The sequence below is a fragment of the Oncorhynchus kisutch genome, linkage group LG17 (genome assembly GCF_002021735.2).
Source record: "Oncorhynchus kisutch isolate 150728-3 linkage group LG17, Okis_V2, whole genome shotgun sequence".
NCBI lineage: Eukaryota > Metazoa > Chordata > Actinopteri > Salmoniformes > Salmonidae > Oncorhynchus > Oncorhynchus kisutch.
The window spans coordinates 22325690-22348672 of NC_034190.2; the positions used below are offsets into that span (position 1 = coordinate 22325690).

General features: G+C 43.8%; 1 protein-coding gene across 3 annotated transcripts in view; it reads right to left on the reverse strand.

Annotated features, from left to right (window-relative positions):
• Positions 1-301: 301 nt before the first annotated feature.
• Positions 302-22983, reverse strand: part of LOC109907340 (SNF-related serine/threonine-protein kinase) — a 30285-nt gene continuing 7603 nt past the window's right edge. For 2 of the 3 annotated variants that reach the window (XM_031793313.1, XM_031793314.1), the window contains exons 2-8: positions 13059-13394; positions 11439-11657; positions 11051-11297; positions 7374-7515; positions 3693-3905; positions 3034-3168; positions 302-2835 (exon numbers count right to left, since the gene is read on the reverse strand). In XM_031793313.1, the coding sequence (XP_031649173.1) occupies positions 1476-2835; positions 3034-3168; positions 3693-3905; positions 7374-7515; positions 11051-11297; positions 11439-11657; positions 13059-13181 (2439 nt within the window). In that variant the 5' untranslated portion in view covers positions 13182-13394 and the 3' untranslated portion in view covers positions 302-1475. Of the gene's footprint in view, positions 2836-3033; positions 3169-3692; positions 3906-7373; positions 7516-11050; positions 11298-11438; positions 11658-13058; positions 13395-15504; positions 15759-22983 lie in introns of those variants that run through there. The other variant, XM_020505244.2, reaches the window with a different exon arrangement.

Consider the following 22983-nt stretch of genomic DNA (forward strand, 5'->3'; position numbering starts at 1 on the left):
CTTTCTTACCTGCAGTAGCAGTCTGTGCTTGGTTATATGTCAGCAAAGATTAAAACACCAACCCAACACAAGAAAACATCCAAATGTAACAGTTATATTGTAACGCAACCTCACTTTCCAACTTCAAATGTCTCTACTCGATACCTTCTCGGTGGCACAACTGGCCAAGACATTGTCAAGTGGTCGGCGACGTGTGTTAGCGAGGCGGAGGAAGTAAGATCACTCCTAGTTGAGGAAGGGTGAGCAAGGAAGTGAATAATATTCACCCCTGTTACACAAACAAGAAAGAAACATAACAAAATTAACATCATTCTTATTCACATCAGTTTATTTTTATACATTACCATATACATACAGTACAGTACATTAGGCTCAATACATATCTATTGGAATATATATTGTTGTGGTTGATGTACAATTTGTTGTGTGAGGCAGAGTGACATAGTTTTAGGCCATTACAGTGTCATAGTGCAGTACAGGTAGGGTGTTCTAGAAAGCAGTGTCATTCATTTAGCCAGCTAACTTTAAAAACAGTCAGATATATATATATATATATATATATATATATATATATATATATATATATATATATGAATTTTTCTGGTTCATTTTGAAAGCTAAACTGTTGTTGGTTGTCAAGTCAATTACACCATGCTAATTTCAAATCTATATTTCTGGAAAATATGAAGTTATTTTAGAATATTTAGGACAGTTAGCTGGCTAAATCATTGATCCTGCTTCCTGGAACAGTCCCCAGGTGGATGTTTAAACTCTAGAGGTCGTCTTGTACAATAGAACACATGCACTGGCATCTACATACTTAGATAGTTAGATATCGCACAAGAATATGTCAAACACCATCACAACAGAGCAACACTTGCAGGGGTGATACTGTTAATGTCTAGGCTTGGAACACTCTACGGGGTTGTAGTGGTCAGGGTTGGGGTCAATTCAATTTCAATTCAGTCAAATAAGGAAGTAAACTGAAATTCCAAGTCCAATTTTCCTCAATTCTTCTTTATGACAAAATTCTGTCTGAATTGACTGAATTTAAATGGCATTGAGCCCAACCATGATAGTGGTCAGGGTCTGACTAGAACTCATCACAGCTCTACTGGAAGCACTGCTAATAGAAGTACTGTACTACTAAAGTACTACTTTGTATTTAAACATATTTACAGAGTCACGAATGGAGAGTGTGTGAAGAGAAGATGCCATATAATGTAGTTGTAACAGACTGTTTTTCAATCAATTACAGCAGATGCCCTGATGGTTAATATGATATTATCTTTTAAACTTCTCATTTCATTCACAACACGAGGTCATGTCCCCACCTATTTTCAGTCAGCATTAAAATAACTGAAATAGGATTGTCTAAAAACATGGATGAACTAAAGATTGTCATTGTGCAACTATAAGTATGTTGTTCCACCTCAGGAAGGGGGGTGGGGGGTGGAGAGGATGATAGATGTGGTCTATATGACTTGGCAGCAGCTGTGCGGTGAAGGGGGACAGAGCAGACCCTCTTTGGGGCTCCTGTGTATATTGACTGACATAGTCTTATCACTGAGAGGCATCTGTAGCACTCTGTTCTTCAGGTTCTGGTGATGCTCCCTGGCCAGGTCCAGCTCACTCAGCCTCAGTGTGCCAGAGGACGGGGCCTCGAACTGTGGGTCAGCGAAGTGGTCAAGGGGGTGGTGCTGGAGGTGGTGGGTCCCTCCGGGCGACGGACCCCCCAGGAGGGAGACCTTATCCAGGCTGCCAGTAGAGCCCCCCATACACATCCTCCACACTGGCTGGTCCTGGTGGTCCAAGCTCCCCCCCCTTACCCCTCCTCCCCCAGCTGTCAGGCTGTGGAACTGGGAGCTCAGGCATAGGCTCATCAGTTTCAGGCTCTCCACCAATCCGCTGGCTGCTTTGGCCGAGCCTAGTCCCGCCCCTGTACCATCAGCAGAGGGGCTTTCTCTTCCTCTGTCTCCCCCACTCCAACCTCTGTCTCCCCCACCACTGGCAAAGCTAGGTCTTCCTTGTCTTGGTGCTGTCGTGTCCATGTCAGGTCTCCGCTGGCTCACAGAGTCATTGTCATCTCTCCTCTCTGAGGTGGGAGACGCCATGGCAACTGTTGCCACCTTGGTAACCGTTGCTGGGGACGACACACCTGACGACGTCAATATCCCAGTGTGGAGGCTGAGGAAAGCTTGTTCTGGCTTGAACACACACTTCTTTCCTTCTATCATTCCTTCCTTCTCCTTGTCATCCTTCTCTACTTCCTCCTCCTCTCCTTCCTCCTCGTGTATCTGGTTGAGGACGGGTGCACTCTTACGAGAAGTCAGTCGGTTAGAGACAGAGGAAGGGGAGGATGAAGATGAGGCAACGTTATGCCGGAGAACCACCTGAGAAGGGAGAACCGAGGGAGACGAATCCTCCTCGTCCTCATCTTCCTCCTCCTCATCTAGGCTGAAGAGGCTGGGGCTCCGTGGTTTAGAGGGGGTGGGGGAGGCCAGGGAGCCCAGCCTGAGGGGGATGGAGTGGGGCTTGACTGGAGGCCGGAGGCCCCTGTCCTGGTGCTCTCTGGTTGAACCGACAGGAGGGAGTGCTTTGTTTGTAGTGTGTGTGTCATCAGCCTGGAGGGTCAGAGTGTGTGTGGGTTGTGTGTTATTGTCCAACCGTCTGTGGTTGAGTTCCAGTAGGGATGTTTTGGGTCTGGGTCCGTGGTGGACCAGGCTCTCAGCACTGCGGGCGGGAGACTGGGGGCCCCCTGGGTGGGAGATGAGGGTACCCCCCAAACCGTCCCCCATGTCCTGGTGCACGTCCACTCTGGTGGGCCAAGACTGCCTGAAGAGGGTTAAGCAGAGAGAGGGAGCAGAGAGTTTTAACAACATTTACTGTGGCAGCTCCCTCCCTCTCTGTCTCTACTTGTTTATTTACTGTGACAGCAGCACCCCCCCTTGGGCTGAGTGCAGTGCAGACTGACAGAAACACAGCGCACAACATTCTGCGTTGTGTGTGAGTGTGTGTTTATATTTACAGTACCTGAACTGGGCCTTGTGGCTGGGGCTGGACCATGTGTGGTTGTTCTGATCTCTCTCCTGTTTCTCCCTCAGTATCCTCTCTGCCAGCAGAAAATATGTAGCTGTGATGTGGTTATACTGGTCAGACTCCAAGGCTCTAGAGAGAGAGAGGGGAGGTGAGCGGGAGAGAGAATGAGAAAAAGAGAGACAGAGAAAGGTAGAGAGAAAGAAAGGCAGAGAGAGAGAGAGGACACGTTCAGAACATACTTTATATACTAGATTACCATAACTACTAGCTACCCTCAACAATCTCACACACAGACACAAGCAGATCAGAACCGAAACAACGATGACTGCTGTCAGTCCAACGGAGAAGACAGGGGTGGGGAATCAATTTAACGCGACACCAGCTGCAGAACAGGCGCTCAGAGGGCTGCTAATGATAAATAAGCTGATGACGACAGTGGGGAATCAATTTAGCGTCACGCCAGCTGGCATAGTGATGCGAGAGGACAGCGATACTGGACAGTCACTAATAATCATCATTACCAGAAGCTAATGACAGGACAGTCACTAATAATGATCATCACAACCTAATGACAGGACTGTGTGAACAGAAATGGAAAGGAGAGGCCTTTGTAGAATTGCAGTACGTTCATTTTGTGTGTGTGCGTGTCTTACTCTGTGACTGTGTCCCTGTCTGCGATGCCACCTAGTGCCATTCGTTGGATGATACTGCCGTGCTCCTCCTCTGATAGGCTCCTGTACGACACCAGGGGTGTGGTCAGCTTGGTGGCAGGGGAGGGGTCGACTCCCTGCAGCCAATCATGGCCCTGGATCAGCTCTACAGTGGCCCGCCTCTTAGGGTCTCTCTGCAGCATACAGTCAATCAGACTAGAGAGAGAGAAGGAGAGATGGAAAGATAGAGAGGAGTGAGGGAGATGAAGGTGCAGTTAATTAATTATGGTAATTTCATTATTACATTTCGGTTACCATAGTAACTATAGAGGTTAAATCAAATCTTAATACAAGGCTTAAAGTGGAACTGGCAGCGTTTTAATTACTTTGCAGATATGAAACAAAACTGACAATCATAAAATCTGTCAAAAATATCAAATTCCCAGTTTATGCTTCAAAACCTACTTTATAAGAGGTTTTAAAAATAGGTTCTATTTGACCAAAAAATAATTGACGTATGGTAAGGCATTGTTAGCAGAATAGATTGACGCAGTTCAATGCATGAATAATATAATTCACCAATACATTTGTTGGTAGTCCCAAAAATATTGCAGTCAGGTTGTAAATCACAGCCTTTTACATTGTTTGCTGCTTCCACCTATTTGGAATGCACTGTTTCAGTTTCAATGACTTAATATTTTGGACTAAAACGGACGAATGTAACTAAGGCTGGGAACATCAATACAATCCAAATATCAAGGGCAACGATCACAAGTTAATCATAACGTGGCTAATAAGCTAGTGCACATGTGTCAAACACAAGCGATTATAAATTAGTCAACATTTGAGTCATCTACTTTATGAAATTACAGCCTGAAGCGCTTACATCGGTGAATTCAACTTCAATTGCGCTGCTTTCGTGTGTCCCGTTTACAGTGTGCAGTTGAGGGAAAGTGAACAGACATGTCACATTCCTAGCTAGACTATTAAAATATTGCTGTCTGGCTTTGGTTTTTAAAGCTCGACAATGAATAACCAAATAACAAAACCTGCAACAAAACACCATCCAAAGGACAAACATGTAGGTCTATTATAGAAACATTTGAGCTGTAGCCTCGGCTGGCTACTCAACGACGATACACTTTGAGAGCACCATACAGCAATGCTGCATTCAACCGCAACGGTGATCCATGTAGTGCAACAAAAAAAGTTTGAACGTTACAACAACCTATTGCTTCGTTTTTGTTATTTGGAGTTAAATACTTTTTTATTAGGGTCGCACCATATTATCTGCAAGCATAGCAGCAAAGGCTGAACAAACATGATTTGTTTTAATTTGTTAAAATGCTATATACAGCATCATATGTACATAGGTGTGCTGATTGTGTTTGACACCCCTGGGATAGTGTATCTATTTATGTAGCTAGCTCTTTATTTAGCAACCTAAAAACATGGAGCCTAACATTAGCTAGGTAGCTAGTTGCTGGGAGAAGGTCATGTCATTGGAGAGTGGGTGAATGACCAACTTTTTCCCCTCATATTGTTTTTTGGTAGCTACAGCTAGACATGCAGGTTACCTAGCAATAAATGTGAATCGTTTTGATAGCTTGCTATGCTGAACTTGAACAACTGTTATCCACAGTTAGCATATCTCTTATTTGTCAATCAAATGTATTTGACATGGATCAAATGGGCGGGCAGGCAAGTTCCCATTCAGTTGTCTGCAAACTACAGAAGGACGAGCAGGCTACTATACTGCCTGTAAACACACAGTCCAGTTCAAAGTGTATTATGGCAGGTCCTACTGCCTGTAAACACACAGTCCAGTTCAAAGTGAATTATGTCAGGTCCTACTGCCTGTAAACACACAGTCCAGTTCAAAGTGAATTATGGCAGGTCCTACTGCCTGTAAACACACAGTCCAGTTCAAAGTGAATGATGGCAGGTCCTACTGCCTGTAAACACACAGTCCAGTTCAAAGTGAATGATGGCAGGTCCTACTGCCTGTAAACACACAGTCCAGTTCAAAGTGAATGATGGCAGGTCCTACTGCCTGTAAACACACAGTCCAGTTCAAAGTGAATGATGGCAGGTCCTACTGCCTGTAAACACACAGTCCAGTTCAAAGTGAATGATGGCAGGTCCTACTGCCTGTAAACACACAGTCCAGTTCAAAGTGAATGATGGCAGGTCCTACTGCCTGTAAACACACAGTCCAGTTCAAAGTGAATTATGGCAGGTCCTACTGCCTGTAAACACACAGTCCAGTTCAAAGTGAATTATGGCAGGTCCTACTGCCTGTAAACACACAGTCCAGTTCAAAGTGAATTATGGCAGGTCCTACTGCCTGTAAACACACAGTCCAGTTCAAAGTGAATTATGGCAGGTCCTACTGCCTGTAAACACACAGTCCAGTTCAAAGTGAATTATGGCAGGTCCTACTGCCTGTAAACACACAGTCCAGTTCAAAGTGAATGATGGCAGGTCCTACTGCCTGTAAACACAGTCCAGTTCAAAGTGAATTATGGCAGGCTAGAGTGCCAAATGGCTTATTTGCATATAGGCCTACTGTAGCTCTGATTGGCCTGGTCCTGGACAAGACAGATGTTTTATTAGGTTTTATTTATTGCAGTCTTAATTGTCCAAACGCACGGCCGCTTTCCCACGCTATATTGCTATCTAATTTTCACAAATGCCTTACTATATATACACATCATTCCCAAACATGAACTTATGAACACTTAGATATGGCCATTTTCAAGTTCTCGATTATCCGAAAGTATATATATAAAAAAGCTGACATTCTTTGTGGGGATATATATGAACAGATTTGAGTAAGATTTCATGTTGCTAAAAAGTTGTCAGTTCTACTTTAATAAATAGCGGCTTTGCATCTCGGATATGACTACCCCTGACAGGGCTAGCCTGGCGATGGTGTGATATGTATAATGAGGACTAGCCTAGTCAGAAGCCATCTGAACACACACACACACACACACACACACACACACACACACACACACACACACACACACACACACACACACACACACTGCAGAGAGCTGTTGTTCAATACAGCAGCAGCAGAACAATGTTAAAAATAGATTAGCCTGATGTTTTAATGGAAACATCAGAGATACACTCAACTTAACACAGCATTGGGGCTGGGACTGGGACTGGGGTACTACTGCAGAGGGAGAGGAGAGATACTGTCTTTTTATACTATGCCTCTCTCTCTCCACGTTCCCTATCTCCTCTCATCCCCTGTGCTCTCCACGTTCCCTCTCTCCTCTCATCCCCTCTGCTCTCCACGTTCCCTCTCTCCTCTCATCCCCTCTGCTCTCCACGTTCCCTCTCTCCTCTCATCCCCTCTGCTCTCCACGTTCCCTCTCTCCTCTCATCCCCTGTGCTCTCCACGTTCCCTCTCTCCTCTCATCCCCTGCTCTCCACGTTCCCTCTCTCCTCTCATCCCCTCTGCTCTCCACGTTCCCTCTCTCCTCTCATCCCCTCTGCTCTCCACGTTCCCTCTCTCCTCTCATCCCCTCTGCTCTCCACGTTCCCTCTCTCCTCTCATCCCCTCTGCTCTCCACTCTCGCTCTTCACACATCTATGGGCATGAAATATGCAGCAGCTACAGAGTACTTTCAAATGGAGTGTGTCTGTACGTGCATGTGTGTGACTCACTCTCTGCAGGCTGAGGAGATGTGTGATGCTACTGTATATTTACAGTCCATGATCATGGTGAGGGTCTCACTGTCGTTGGCCTCCTGAAAGGGTGGATGGCCACACACCAACATGAACAGAATCACCCCCAGACTCCAGATATCTACAGAGAGAGAGAGAGAGAGAGAGAGAGAGAGAGATTAGCCCCTCTTATTGGTCCTTCATATACCTGGAGAAAGGTGTATAGCTACAGCTACATTTCACTTGTGAAACAGTTAGAGAGAGAGAAAGGACGAGTGAGAGTAAGAAAGACAAACAGAGAAAGAGGGAAAAAAGATTGAGGGAGAAATACAGACTAATAAGACTTCTTAATAAGACTAAGAAAGAGATGCATGGTATTGTATGTTTTTTCCACTGACCTACATAAGAACAACCTGCTTCTACTCAGAAGAAGCATGAATCATCTGACCAGGACAATTCCATAAATACACACACTGGCCTAGGGCATCTGCCTGACCACACACACACACACACACACACACACACACACACACACACACACACACACACACACACACACACACACACACACATTAACGTTCCGCTCATGCATGGATACACGCCCACACACATAAGAACCAACACACATGCAGGCACACACACACACAAAGTGGGTTTATGTTCATCCTTCAATGTCTCTAACACACGTCATGTTACAGTACATGAAACAGTTCTCTTATTCAGAACAACCATTAACAGAACAACTATCTACACACACACTGCAGTAAGAGAGGACAACAAAACATTGCTATCGCCTGTTTTCACGTCACCAGGTATTCTAGCAACCGTGCCCCCAGTCCCTCATTACATTGTCATAGGGCAAACAACTTCCTGGATAACTTTATTTATAAACCCGTGGGCTGACAGCCTCTGGATAACTTTATTTATAAACCATCTGGCTGACAGTTTCTTGGATACATATTTAAAAGAGAGCTTGTCACAGTGTCTCTCTTATTAGCTTTAGAACTGCTATTAGTGAGACAGCTATGTGATGTAACACCCTCTGCATCCTCTATTACAGGCCTGGTGTTAAGATACAACCCTCTCCCCATAACAATCAGTGCCCCTACCATTTCCTTAGACATCCCTCAACCTCTGCCAGATGGGATACATTCAGCAATCACCGCATTGCTGAGTGATATCAACAGCACACACACACACATAACCAGAGGCGTCAGCAACTACAAACACAAATCGGATCATCTGCTCAGCACAAAAGAGAAGGATAAAATAGAGAGCAAGACAGAAACTGGCCCTGCGTCTCTACTCAGTCAGAAAAATGTGAAATGCTCCCTCTTTCTTTTCTCTTTATTTCTTTCTGGGTCTGAAGCCTTGGCCTCTGGGTGCAGGGGATGAATACTGATTCCCTTTGTCTCTCTCGCTCCCTTTCTTCCCCTTTCAGTCTCTCCCCTCCCCCTCTTGTTTTCCCTCTTTCTTTTTCTTTTTATATCCATCACTTAGTCCCTCTGTGAGGTGTCGTTACACCAGAGGTGCTAGGAGAAACACATTAATGGTGTAGAAACCAATTTCATTGTGTATTGATATTTGATTTGGAAGTTGTTATCTACCTCTTCTCCATTCAGAAGATAATAGATAGAGTGAGATATAGACCGGATAGTTGCCTAGAAGTTAGAGAGGCGTGCGAGCAACCAGAGGGTTGGCAGTTTGAATCCGGGGTCCGACGGGGAAAGTCTGGCGCACCTCTCTCCAAAACCTGTATATGTATCAGGGGTTGGAACTGGTTCAGGGATCAGATCCTAGAACGAAAGTGATCTATACTGTTCCGGAACAGAATCGTTATTTTAAAAAGCATAGTTAGCTAGCTCTGTTCCAACGTTAGCTATGCAAACTCTTTGAAGTTCAAAGACATTCAAAGTTCTTTCATAGAAGCCGCTCCTCCGTAGGTATAATTTTGTGGGCCTAATTCAGATAATAGCCTCTGGCTACAAGGTCCAGTCTGAACTTAAGTGTCAAAACAACAAGAGGCTCAGCGCTTCAAGCCAACCTTGCTTTTCCACCCTCTCCCTCCCCACCCGCAAAGTTCCAATTGCATTTCGTGCCCTACACTTGTCTGTCCAATGCATGTAAATAGCTTGCCCGCTCCATAGCAAGATTCTCTATCCGCACTGATTGGTGAAGTTATTTCATGTCAAGCTAAATGTAAAAAATATATATATTTCCGAGGTTTAAAAAGGAACCGAATGGAACAATAGAAATGTCACGTCCTGACCTTAGTTCCTTTTTTATGTCTCTGTTTTAGTTTGGTCAGGGCGTGAGTTGGGGTGGGCATTCTATGTTTTTGTTCTAGGTTTTGTATTTCTGTGTTTGGCCTGGTATGGTTCCCAATCAGAGGCAGCTGTCGATCGTTGTCTCTGAATGAGAACCATACTTAGGTAGCCTGTTTTCCCACTATGATTTGTGGGTAGTTGTTTGCTGTTGTGTGTCTGCACCAGCCAGAACTGTTTCGGTCGTTTGCTTTGTTATTTCAGTGTTCATTAAATAAATATGGACACATACCACGCCGGACCTTGGTCCTCTCCTTCCAACAGCCTTTACAATAAATTGTTACTTGTTTTTGGGTTCGAACCGGTTCAGAACTTTATTTTGCTGAACGGAACAGAAAAAGAAGAAAAAATGGTTCTGTTCAGAACGAAACGATTGGAAAATAATTTGGGTTCCAACCTCTGCATGTGTGTCTTTCAAAGGGGTTGGGTTGAAAGCTAAAGTAAAATTTAGGTTGGACCTTGTGTTGACCAATACATTTTTTATTTAACCTTTATTTAACTAAGTCAGTTAAGAACAAATTCTTATTTTACAATGATGGCCTACCGGGGAACAGTGGGTTAACTGATTTTTACCTTATCAGCTCGGGGATTCGATCCAGCAACCTTTCGGTTACTGGCCCAATGCTCTAACCACTAGTCTACCTGCCACCCCAATAAAGTGATATTAATATTAATTTATTAATACTATAACCTGCTAAGGCACTACCCTCTGCAACACCTCTGTTGTTAGTAGTCTGATAAACTGGGACACTTTCACAACTGTCTGCCAAGCAAGGTTGGGGTCCATTCTATTGGGACCAATTCAGTCAATACAGGAAGTAAACAGAAATCCCAATTCCACATTTTCAATTAGAAAAAAAATTGTCTTGGAATTTCAGTATACTTCCTAACTGTATTGACTTTGAAATGGAATTGACCCAAAAGCCAACTGCATGTAAGGGTCATTATTAGCCTGGTCTGTTAGAGGATCTAGCAGTTCACCTGGGACAGATAGAGGACTGTATGCACTTTTCCCACTGGGAAGAACACACGCTGGACTATGGATTCGGGAGAGTTTAACACACACGCGCGCGTGCGCACACACACACGCACACACGCAAAGAAAGACAGAAATCGAGCGAGAAAGAGAGTGCGAGAGAGATGGAGAGAAAGACAGCACCACACAGAAAAGGCAGTATGTCTCAAATCTTTCTGAAGTAAAGATTGCAATAACAACCTGCCACTGTTGATAAATCACAACAAGCCAGTCTGAAATCAGTCCCTTCATACATACAAATACACACACACTCCTACACACACACACCCTCCTTCCCTCCCCCCAACACAAACACAGTTCCCTCAACAGACACTCACCCACAGCGGGTGCGTCATATTCATCTCCCAGCAGTATCTCTGGAGCAGAGTAGGCCAGAGAGCCACAGGAGGTGGCCAGGTTCTCCCCTGGCTGGAACTTGTTGCTGAAGCCAAAATCAGTGAGCTTGACCAGGCCCTGCTTCTCAAAAAACACCACGTTCTCTGGCTTCAGGTCACGGTGCACCACGTGGAGCTGGTGGCAGTAGGAGATGGCATGGACGATCTGGGCAAAGTAACGCTTCGCCACCTGGAGGGAGGAGTTAAGACATTTTCAGCTTTAGTGATGATGATCATGATATTATGTTTTTATAGGTAGGGTGTTTACAATGCTGCTGTAGTCCTTTTTCATTACACACACACACACAAACCCACACACTCCCCCACCCACCTCCTCTGTGAGTCCTCCGTCGTGCTTCATGATGCAGTCGTACATGTCCCCTCCATCACCCAGCTCCAGGATTAGGTAGAGCTTGGTCTGCGTGTCGATGACCTCATACAGACGCACCACGTTGGGGTGTTGCACCAGCTTCATACACCTGACCTCCTGGAACAGGTGAGCTCTGGCTACTGGGTCCAGTCTGGACTTATCGATCACCTTCACGGCTACCTGGAGTGGAAATAATAATCATTATTATCATGTTCTTCATCAGAATCATCATCATCCTTCTCCTAGGACATATAGCCACTGGCTACTGGGTCCAGTCTGAACTTAAGTGTCACCTTGATATGGAATAATAATTACAGGATTGCTAGCCAATCAATTACTTTACATTAATCAATCAATTTACTGCCAGTAGAAACATTTAGAACCAGTAGTATTCCCTCTGGACCAGAAATGCAGTATCTTCCCAGTCAGGAAAATAACCTCACACTCAATGTCAACAAAACAAAGGAGATGATTGTGGACTTCAGGAAACAGCAGAGGGAGCACCCCCCTATCCACATCGACGGGATAGTAGTGGAGAGGGTAGTAAGTTAAGTTCCTCAGCGTACACATCACGGACAAACTTAATTGGTCCACCCACACAGACAGCATTGTGAAGAAGGAGCAGCAGCGCCTCTTCAACCTCAGGAGGCTGAAGAAATTCAGCTTGTCACCAAAAGCACTCACAAACTTCTACAGATGCACAATTGAGAGCATCCTGTCGGGCTGTATCGCCGCCTGGTACGGCAACTGCTCCGCCCACAACCGTAAAGCTCTCCAGAGGGTAGTGAGGTCTGCACAACGCATCACCGGGGGTAAACTACCTGCCCTCCAGGACACCTACACCATCCGATGTCACAGGAAAGCCATAAAGATCATCAAGTACAACAACCACCCGAGCCACTGCCTGTTCACCCTGCTATCATCCAGAAGGTGAGGTCAGTACAGGTGCATCAAAGCAGGGCCCGAGAGACTGAAAAACAGCTTCTATCTCAAGGCCATCAGACTGTTAAACAGCCACCACTAACATTGAGTGGCTGCTGCCAACATACTGACTCAACTCCAGCCACTTTAATAATGGAATTGATGGAAAAATGTATCACTAGCCACTTTAAACAATGCCACTTAATATAATGTTTACATACCCTACATTACTCATCTCATATGTATATGTATATACTGTACTCATTTAAACTGCTGCATCTTGCTGCATCTTGCCATCTTTATGTAATACATGTTTCACTAGCCACTTTAAACTATGAAACTTTATGTTTATATACCCTACATTACTCATCTCATATGTATATACTGTACTCTATACCATCTACTGCATCTTGCCTATGCCGTTCTGTACCATCACTCATTCATATATCTTTATGTACATATTCTTTATCCCTTTACACTTGTGTGTATAAGGTAGTAGTTGCGGAATTGTTAGGTTAGATTACTCGTTGATTATTACTGCGTTGTGGGAACTAGAAGCACAAGCATTTCGCTACACTCGCATTAACATCTGCTAACCATGTGTATGTGACAAATCAAATTTGATTTGATTTGAAAAGACCAGGCAGACAGACAAGCTACCTTTTCTCCCGTGAAGACGTGGCGTGCTAGTTTGACCACGGCAAAGTGTCCTCGTCCCAACGTCTTGTCCAGGTCGTAGAGTCCGGCGATCTTCCCATCGTGACCCCTCTTGAACCCTGCCATGGCTGCTGGGGATTGGGATGAAGTTGGCCCTATATGCTGATATAAGATCAGTTTTGCATTTTAGAGTCTGGATAGTTGGGACGGTGAACTGATCCTGGATCTGTGCCTACGGGAGACCTCTACCGCCGTATGATGAATTTGGCTTTAGATTCTGATCTTAGATCAGTCTTCTGCTAGTGAATTGGAACTCATGGTGCAGTCTGCGTTCCAGCCCTGTGAGAGCGAAAGAAAGTGCGGGTTGAGGGGGAGAGAGGGGGGAAGGGGGTGGGAAGACAGGGGAGAAAGAGAGTTGATCATTTTCACACACATAGGAACCATTCCAACCACCATAGAGAAGGTTTAGGCACACACACGCATATGTCTGATTATACAATACTTCTTCCAGATAGGTGAACTGTTCCCCTTACAGGAATTCCTGCTCTGGTGCCAAGAACCACAGAGACATGACCGAACTGCTCCCCAAGAACATTCCTAAAAGGTGACTATTCAGGTGTGTCCGTGTGTGTGCACGTATCCACCTTTTTGCATTCACATTCTCAGATCAGTTCAGATGAACTGGGCAAGGGAAGAAAGGACATTTCAGACTACTGGTATGAACCCTAACCCTGCCCTGGGTAGGGCAAGGCTACCTCAATGTGAGGACACATTCCAACCAGACAGGCAGGCAAGCAGTAGGGCAGGCAGGGTGTTGTATAACTGTTCCAGTAGTGTGTATTGATTACCCTGTAAGCACAACTGTGACACACTGTACTATGAAGGGTCAGGGTCTACATTTCCAATAGACACTTCAACCACTCTCCACAATGTCAGCAAATATATACTGAACAAAAATATAAATGCAACATGCAACAATTTCAAAGATTTTACAGAGTTACACTTCAAATAAAGAAATCAGTCAATTAAATTGATCCAGAGGATCCGAAACATGCTTAATGGGTGACATGTCTGGTGAGTACACAGGCCATGGAAGAACTGGGACATCTTCAGCTTCCAGGAATTGTGTACAGATCCTTCTAACATGGGGCCATGCATTATCTTTCTGAAACATGAAGTGATGGAGGCAGATGAATGGCATGCCAATGGGCCTCAGGATCTCGTCAGGATATCCCTGTGCATTCAAATTGCTATCGATAAAATGCTATTGTGTTCGTTGTCTGTATCTTTTGCCTGCTCATACCATAACTCCACCACCACCACCATGGGGCACTCTGTTCACAACGTTGACATCAGCAAACCGCTCACCCACACGACGCCATACACATTGGTCTGCGGTTCTGAGGACGGTTGGACGTACTGCCAAATTCTTTAAAACAATGTTGGAGGCGGCTTATGGTAGAGAAATTAACATGAAATTATCTGGCAACAGCTCTGGTGGACATTCCTGCAGTCAACATGCCAATTGCATGCTCCCTCAACTTGAGACATCTGAGGCATTGTGCTGTGTGACAAAACTGCACATTTTAGAGTTGCCTTTTATTGTCCCCAGCACAAGGTGCACCTGTGTAATGATCATGCTGTTTAATCAGCTTCTTGATATGCCACACCTGTCAGGTGGATGGATTTTCTTGGCAAATGATAAATGCTCACTAACAGGGATGTAAACAAACGTGTGCACATCATTTGAGAGAAATAAGCTTTTTGTGTGGAACATTTTTGGGATCTTTTATTTCAGCTCATGAAACATGGGACCAACACTTTACATTTAGCGTTTATATGTTTTGTTCACTGTATAATAACTGCATTATTAATAATGATTTATTACTAATATTTAATAATTATTGTTTTTCTTATTTAAGTAGGATATGGCAGAAGAAAAATCAACAACCCTGGCCTGGCATTACAAAGCTGACAAGTAACAACTGCAGAACCCTAGCTACTATTTTTGGAAGACTAAATAATTGAGATAAGTGACTATATTTTGGGGACAAAATATCTGGCCTCCCTGTAGGCTATCTGAGTGTGTCACTCTGCCAATAGGTCTGGACCTTTATGGCACAGTGTTCATGTCAACACAGGACAACGCATGTGTCAACCCTTTCTTCCTCATCCAAAATGTGACAGGCTGTCAAAGTTATATGGTGAATGTTACTTGTTACCGACAAAGAAACCCGCAAAGCCATGGCTTTTCAATGGCATTGGCGAGGTAGGCAAGCGCAGTGTTGATACACAAATAAAAGGTACAGTATAATTTTAATCGCCTACACAGTATAGGCTGATGGGCTTGTTTGGCAGATACAAAACATAAGGACGCCACTAAAAGAAAATACATAAAGATCCTATAGGCTACCTGTGTGTGGACGGTTACGGTATTTAGTTGACTTACCGCGCTGCGGTGAGTTGCATGTAGGCTAATTCTGACCTTCCCGCTGCGTTCATTCGTTTTAAGTCATTCAATGCAGACTGCCTCGAAGAACGACCGTCGATTAGGCAACTAGGCTGTACAATGTGCTCTGATAACGTCAGTCTTCAGCCTTGTCAATAGCACTAGATTTAGTTAGATTGAGCACTGAAAATAACTGCGGCTAATTCAAAGCTTCCGTGTGTGAATCTGATAGATGTTCTCTCTCGCTCTCTGCTTTGGGGCGCATCGGTTCTAGTCATCTCTGACGTCAGAAGTACGTAAACCTGCAAACATCAACAACAAATAAACCACACCAGATGTATTTCTGTTTTTAAATTGACACACACACTACATATCGAATAAAAACTCGAGCACCCTCATATCAATGCAAATGAACACAAAATGGGAAACTACTAGCCCAAAACACTGTAATCACTGTAGAGGCCTTTATGCAGGTGCAGTGTGAGTATGTGTAGAGTGAAAGAGCAGGGAGGAAGAAGTGTAATTCATTCAACATCTCCACTGCCAATATTCCAGTCCTGGCCATCATTGTGCCAGAGGAACCTTGGTGATAAAGTCAACATAGCAGAGGAGCCTCATCTAAGGGTTGGTCTTACTGGGCCCTCCTTGTTCTGCTCTCCTCACTCTCACACACACACACACACACACACAAACTTAAAGTTCCTCGGGGGACACATCACAGACAAACTGAAGTGGTCCACCCACACAGACAGTGTGGTGAAGAAGGCGCAACAGCGCCTCTTCAACCTCAGGAGGCTGAAGAAATTTGGCTTGTCACCTTAAACCTTCACAAAAGTTTACAGATGCACAATTGAGAGTATCCTGTTAGGCTGTATCACCGCCTGGTACGGCAACTGCATCACCTACCACCGCAGGGCTCTCCAGATGGTAGTGTGGTCTGCACGACATATCACCGGGGACAAACTACCTGCCATCCAGGACATATACACCACCAATGTCACAGGAAGGCCAAAAAGATCATCAAGGAAACAACCACCCGAGCCACTGCCTGTTCACCCCACTACCATTCAGAAGGTGAGGTCATCAAAGCTAGGACCGAGAGACAGAAGCTAATTTTCAATCTCAAGGCCATCAGACTGTTAAACAGCCATCACTAACAGAGGCTGTTGCCTACATACTCGACACTTTATTAATGCTACTTTACTCATTCGATATGTATATACTGTATTTTATACCATCTATTGCATCTTGCCTATGCCGCTCGGTCATTGCTCATCCATGTATTTATATGTACATATTCTTATTCCATCCCTTTACTTAGATTTGTGTGTATTCGGTAGTTGTTGTGGAATTGTTAGATTACTTGTTAGATATTACTGCACTGGCAGAACTAGAAGCACAAACATTTTGCTACACTCGCAATAACATCTGCTAACCATGTGTGTGACCAATAAAATTTGATTTGACTCACACACAGTATATGTTTTACTGTCCTTGTGGTGACCTAAAATTTATATGCATTCAAAATCATATTTCCCTAACCCTAACTCCTACCCCTAATTGTAACCCTAAACCTAACCCCTAAAAAGTATTTGTCCTTGTGGAGACCTGGGAAATGTCCCCACAAAGGAGATTTCCCTTGTTTTACTATCCTTATGGGGACTTTTGAGGAAATCCAGGACCCACAAGGATCGTCATAAGTGCATGTGCACACACACACACGTTCTGCTGTTCTATTCTCAACATAATAACAGATGTAGATGAATGACCTTTGGAGAAAAATAGGTGTTATTGCAACAACTTTATACAGTTGTAATAACATTACTTTTTCTGGATTGGTCGAGTACACATATTTTGCAAATGTTATCGCAGGTGCAGCGAAATGCTTATGTTCCTAGCTCCAACAATGCAGTAATACCTAACAATACAAAACAATGCAGTAATACCTAACAATACAAAACAATGCAGTAATACCTAACAATACAAAACAATGCAGTAATACCTAACAATACAAAACAATGCAGTAATACCTAACAATACAAAACAATGCAGTAATACCTAACAATACAAAACAATGCAGTAATACCTAACAATACAAAACAATGCAGTAATACCTAACAATACAAAACAATGCAGTAATACCTAACAATACAAAACAATGCAGTAATACCTAACAATACAAAACAATGCAGTAATACCTAACAATACAAAACAATGCAGTAATACCTAACAATACAAAACAATGCAGTAATACCTAACAATACAAAACAATGCAGTAATACCTAACAATACAAAACAATGCAGTAATACCTAACAATACAAAACAATGCAGTAATACCTAACAATACAAAACAATGCAGTAATACCTAACAATACAAAACAATGCAGTAATACCTAACAATACAAAACAATGCACACAAATTCCAAAAATAAAATAAAGGAAATACAAACATATTCAGATTTTCATCTAGATTTAAATCAAAACTGTAACTCGGCCACTCAGGAGCATTCAGTTTTCTTGGTGAGCTACTACAGTGTATATTTGGCCTTGTGTTTTAGGTTATTGTCCTGCTGAAAGGTGAATTCATCTCCCTGAAAAGCAGGCTGAATCAGGTTTTTTTTGCAAACAGGATGCATGTTTTGGAATATATTTTCTTTCTGTAGAGGCTTCCTTCTTTTCACTCTGTCAATTAGGTTAGTAATGTGGAGTAACTACAATGTTGTTGATCCATCCTCAGTTTTTTTCCTATAACAGCCATTATGTTACAGCCTTATTCTGTACCTGCTCATGATGGCGCCTGAGGGGATGACTGCAGTCTTATCGGCTCTTAACCAACCATGCTATTGTTTGTTTTTCGCAATGTTCGTAACTTGATTTGTACATAATGTTGCTGCTACCATCTCTTATGACCGAAAAGAGCTTCTGGACATCAGAACTGCGATTTCTCACATCAAATTAGACAAAGCGTTTTTCTTCAAAGAGTCAGATGGGAGGGATATACTACAGACACACAACCAGGCCCCGATCCCCATCATGCGCTGGAGAAGGAAACTGAGATTTTGCGGATAAAGATCAGGGTGCCTTGTGAGGACCAGGCGACGAGTGGCTAATCTGTCTCTGCCTTTCGTCCTGCTAGCTAACGTTAAATCGCTGGAAAATAAATGGGACAAACTGAAAGCATGTATATCCTACCAACGGGATATTAAAAACTGTAATATCCTATGTTTTACTGAGTCATGGCAGAACAACAACATTAAGAACATACAGCTGGCAGGTTATACACTCTATTGGCAGGATAGAACGACAGCCTCTGGTAAGACAGGGGGAGGGGGGCCTAACAATATATGTAAACAACAGCTGTTGCACGATATCTAAGGAAGTCTCAAGGTTTTGCTCGCCAGAGGTAGAGTATCTCATGATAAGCTGTAGACCACACTATCTACCTAGAGAGTTATCTGTTTTATTCATAGCGGTCTACATAGCTCCACAGACTGATGCTGGCACCAAACCGTACTCAATGATCTGTATACCGCCATAAGCAAACAGGAAAACGCTAATCCAGAGGTGGTACTCCTAGTGGCCGGGGACTTTAATGCAGGGAAACTTAAATTAGTTTAACCTAATTACTATCAGCATGTTAAAATGTGCAACCAGAGGGGGAAAAATCCAGACCACCTTTACTGCACACACATTTGGCAAAAATGTAAAGCAGGAAGCACCAGTGACTCGGTCTATAAAAAAGTGGTCAGATGAAGCAGATGCTATAACTACAGGACTGTTTTGCTAGCACATACTGGCATTTGTTCAGGGATTCTTCAGATGGCACTAAGGAGTACACCACATCAGTCACTGGCTTTATCAATAAGTGCATTGAGGACATCGTCCTCACAGTGACTGTACGTACATACCCCAACCAGAAGCCATGGATTACAGGCAACATTCACACTGAGCTAAAGGGTAGAGCTGACGCTTTCAAGGAGCGTGACTTCCAACCCGGAAGCTTATAAGAAATCCCCCTATGCCCCCCAACGAACCACAAAACAGGCAAAGCGTCAATAAAGGGCTAAGATCGAATCGTACTACACCGACTCCAATGTTCGTTGGATGTGGCAGGGCTTGCAAACTATTACAGACTACAAAGGGAAGCACAGCCGAGAGCTGCCCAGTGACATGAGCCTACCAGACGAATAAATAAATAACTTCTATGCTCGCTTCGAGGCAAGTAACACTAAAACATGCAAGAGAGCATCAGCTGTTCCAGACGAGTGTGTGATCACGCTCTCCGCAGCCGATGTGAGTAAGACCTTTAAACAGGTCAACATTCACAAGGCCGCAGGGCCAGACGAATTTCCAGGACGTGTACTCCGAGCATGCGCTGACCAACTGGCAAGTGTCTTCACTGACATTTTCAACCTCTCCCTGACTGAGTCTGTAATACCAACATGTTTCAAGCAGAAACCACCATAGTCCATAGTCCCTGTGCCCAAGAACACTAAGGTAGCCTGCCTAAAAGACTACTGACCCATAGCACTCACATATGTCGCCAAGAAATGCTTTGAAAGGCTGGTCATGGCTCACATCAACACCATTATCCCAGAAACCCTAGACCCACTTCAATTTGCATACCACAACAACAGAGCCACAGATTATGCAATCTCTATTGTACTCCACACCGACCTTTTACACCTGGACAAAAGGAACACCTATGTGAGAATGCTATTCTTTGACTACAGCTATTCTTTGACTACAGCTTAGCGTTTAACACCATACTGCCCTCAAAGCTCATCACTAAGCCAAGGATCCTGGGCGCTTAACACCTCCATCTGTAACTGGATCCTGGACTTCCTGACGGGCCACCCCCAGGTGGTAAGGGTAGGTAACAACACATCCGCCACGCTGATCCTCAACACAGGGGCCCATCAGGGGTACGTGCTCAATCCCCTCCTGTACTCCCTGTTCACTCATGACTGCACAGCCAGGCACTACTCCAACACCATCATTAAATTTGCTGATGACACAACAGTTGTCGTGTCTTTGGCTATGCCGGATTAAGTGATATGATATGCTATTCTATGAAATAATTTCTCTGTAATTAATATTACCTGAATAAGCTAATCAGGTAGATAATTAACTAGAAGGTGTAGTTAAACTCTTAAAGACCTGGTAATCTTTTACATCAATAGCAGTCAATATTTAATCCTCACCTTATTTAGTCTCAACCAAGAATTTACAACTTTCAGATATCTTCACGAACCCTGGCTAACAAGTTGAATCAGCAATACAAAATTTGGTTAAATTATTTATTTACTAAATAATCACACAGAATGGATCATACATTGATTACAAATTATGTCAAAGAAAACATCCCTGGTGGACGGAACAGATACGACGGCTAGTTACACAAAGAGAGGGTTTTGGGTTTGAGTGAAAGAGCGGGAACACTGAGGAACAAAGGGAGAAGCTATACTATTGTAAATACAGAATCTTATGCATTCTACATAACCGCCCATTTGAAAAAGGAGAATGCAATAAATATTTAATCTGAGCTGCGCTTCGGTAAATTGGTCGTCGATGGAAGGCCGGTTTGTCCTTTATGAATCTCTGGTCCTCTGAAGACTGTCTAGTGGTGAACTGGAGCGTGGTAGAATAGATACTCTGTCCGTCCTCTCCTAGCCCACGCTTAGCGACTGCTGCTAACTCAACGGCTAGGAGGTATCACTTCTGGAGTGAATAAGGGTTCAAAGTTCATACCAAGTTTCCATGCTAAATGCTCATGCTATATTCTGGCTGGTATAGTCGAAATTCATCCTTCCAGCATGTAGGTCGTCAACTTCACATTGTAATTCTATGCTAATTTCGTTAGAGAACCAAGGTTGGCTTAGTTCTGTAGGTGGTCTTTGTCCTTTCAACGTGGGGATCTTAAGTCCACACGTCCTTGGAACAGCTTATTAGCTGAGCCCTTTTAAATGGGACTGTCGCACTAACGTCCTCGGGAACAGAAAGTTACATTTTCGGCAAGGGCTTTATATAGGAGGGGAGAGAAGGACGTGTTTCATAGTTTATAAACAATGTCTGTTCACATGGGCAGGGCCACTGAGTGGAGCATAGTTCACTCATGAAAACCCAATTCTTTCATTTGGAAGCTAAAATTACATTTCACAAATAGTTTCATATTTAAACGTTTAAATTGCGCGACAATTCCATGTGAATCTGATAACTATAATGTGTAGACTTTCCAAGATACAGTTTATGTCGTCCTATCATCAGTAATCATGTCTCAGAAGCCAACTGAACTGACATTATATTCATTAAGTCCCAACGCATATTTTCAACTGGTTCAACTTCTGTAGAGTCAAGAGATAGGAAAGGGAGAAAGGTATTTATGCGGGGATCATAAACCTCACCTGCAGGCCAACGTCATGACATAGTGGTAGGCCTGATCACCGACAACGATGAGACAGCCTATAGGAAGGAGGTCAGAGATCGGACCATGTTGTGCAAGGACAACCTCTCCCTCAATGTGATCAAGACAAAGGAGATGATTGTGGACTACAGGAAAAGGAGGAACGAGCATGCCCCCATTCTCATCGACACGGCTGTAGTGGAGCAGGTTGAGAGCTTCAAGTTCCTTGGCGTCCACATCACCAACAAACTAACATGGTCCAAGCACACCAAGAAAGTTCTGAAGAGGGCACGACAAAACGAATTCCCCCTCAGGAGACTGAAAAGATTTGGCATGGGTCCTCAGATCCTAAAAAGGTTTTACAGCTGCACCATCGAGAGCATGACTGGTTGCATCACTGCCTGGTATGGCAATTGCTCAGCCTCCGACCGCAAGGCATTACAGAGGGTAGTGTGTACGGCCCAGTACATCACTGGGGCCAAGCTTCCTGCCATCCAAGACCTCTATACAAGGCAGTGTCAAAAAATTGTCAAAGACTCCAGCCACCCTAGTCATAGACTCTTCTCTGTACAGCAAACGGTACCGGAGCACCAAGTCTAGGTCCAAGAGACTTCTAAACAGCTTCTACCCCCAGGCCATAAGACTCCTGAACAGCTAATCAAATGGCTACACCCCCCCCCCCCCTCAATTTTGTTATTTTTTATGTTTTAGGTATTTTCTTAAAACTGCCTTGTTGGGTAAAGGCTTGTAAGTAAGCATTTCACTGTAAGGGCTACACCTGTTGCATTCGGCCCATGTGACAAATAAAATTTGATTTGATCCTTCTTAAATGGATTAAATAAATACAAATTCCTCATTAATCTACTCACAATACCTCATAATGACATGAGGTCAAAGGAATTGTCCATAGATCTCAGAGACAGGATTGTGTCGAGGCACAGATCTGGGGAAGGTTACCAAAACATGTGTGTCACCAAGACTCTTCCTAGAGGTGCCCGCCCATCCAAACTGAGCAATGGGGGACAACGTCCTTGGTCAGGGAGGTGACCAATAACCCAAATGGTCACTGACAGAG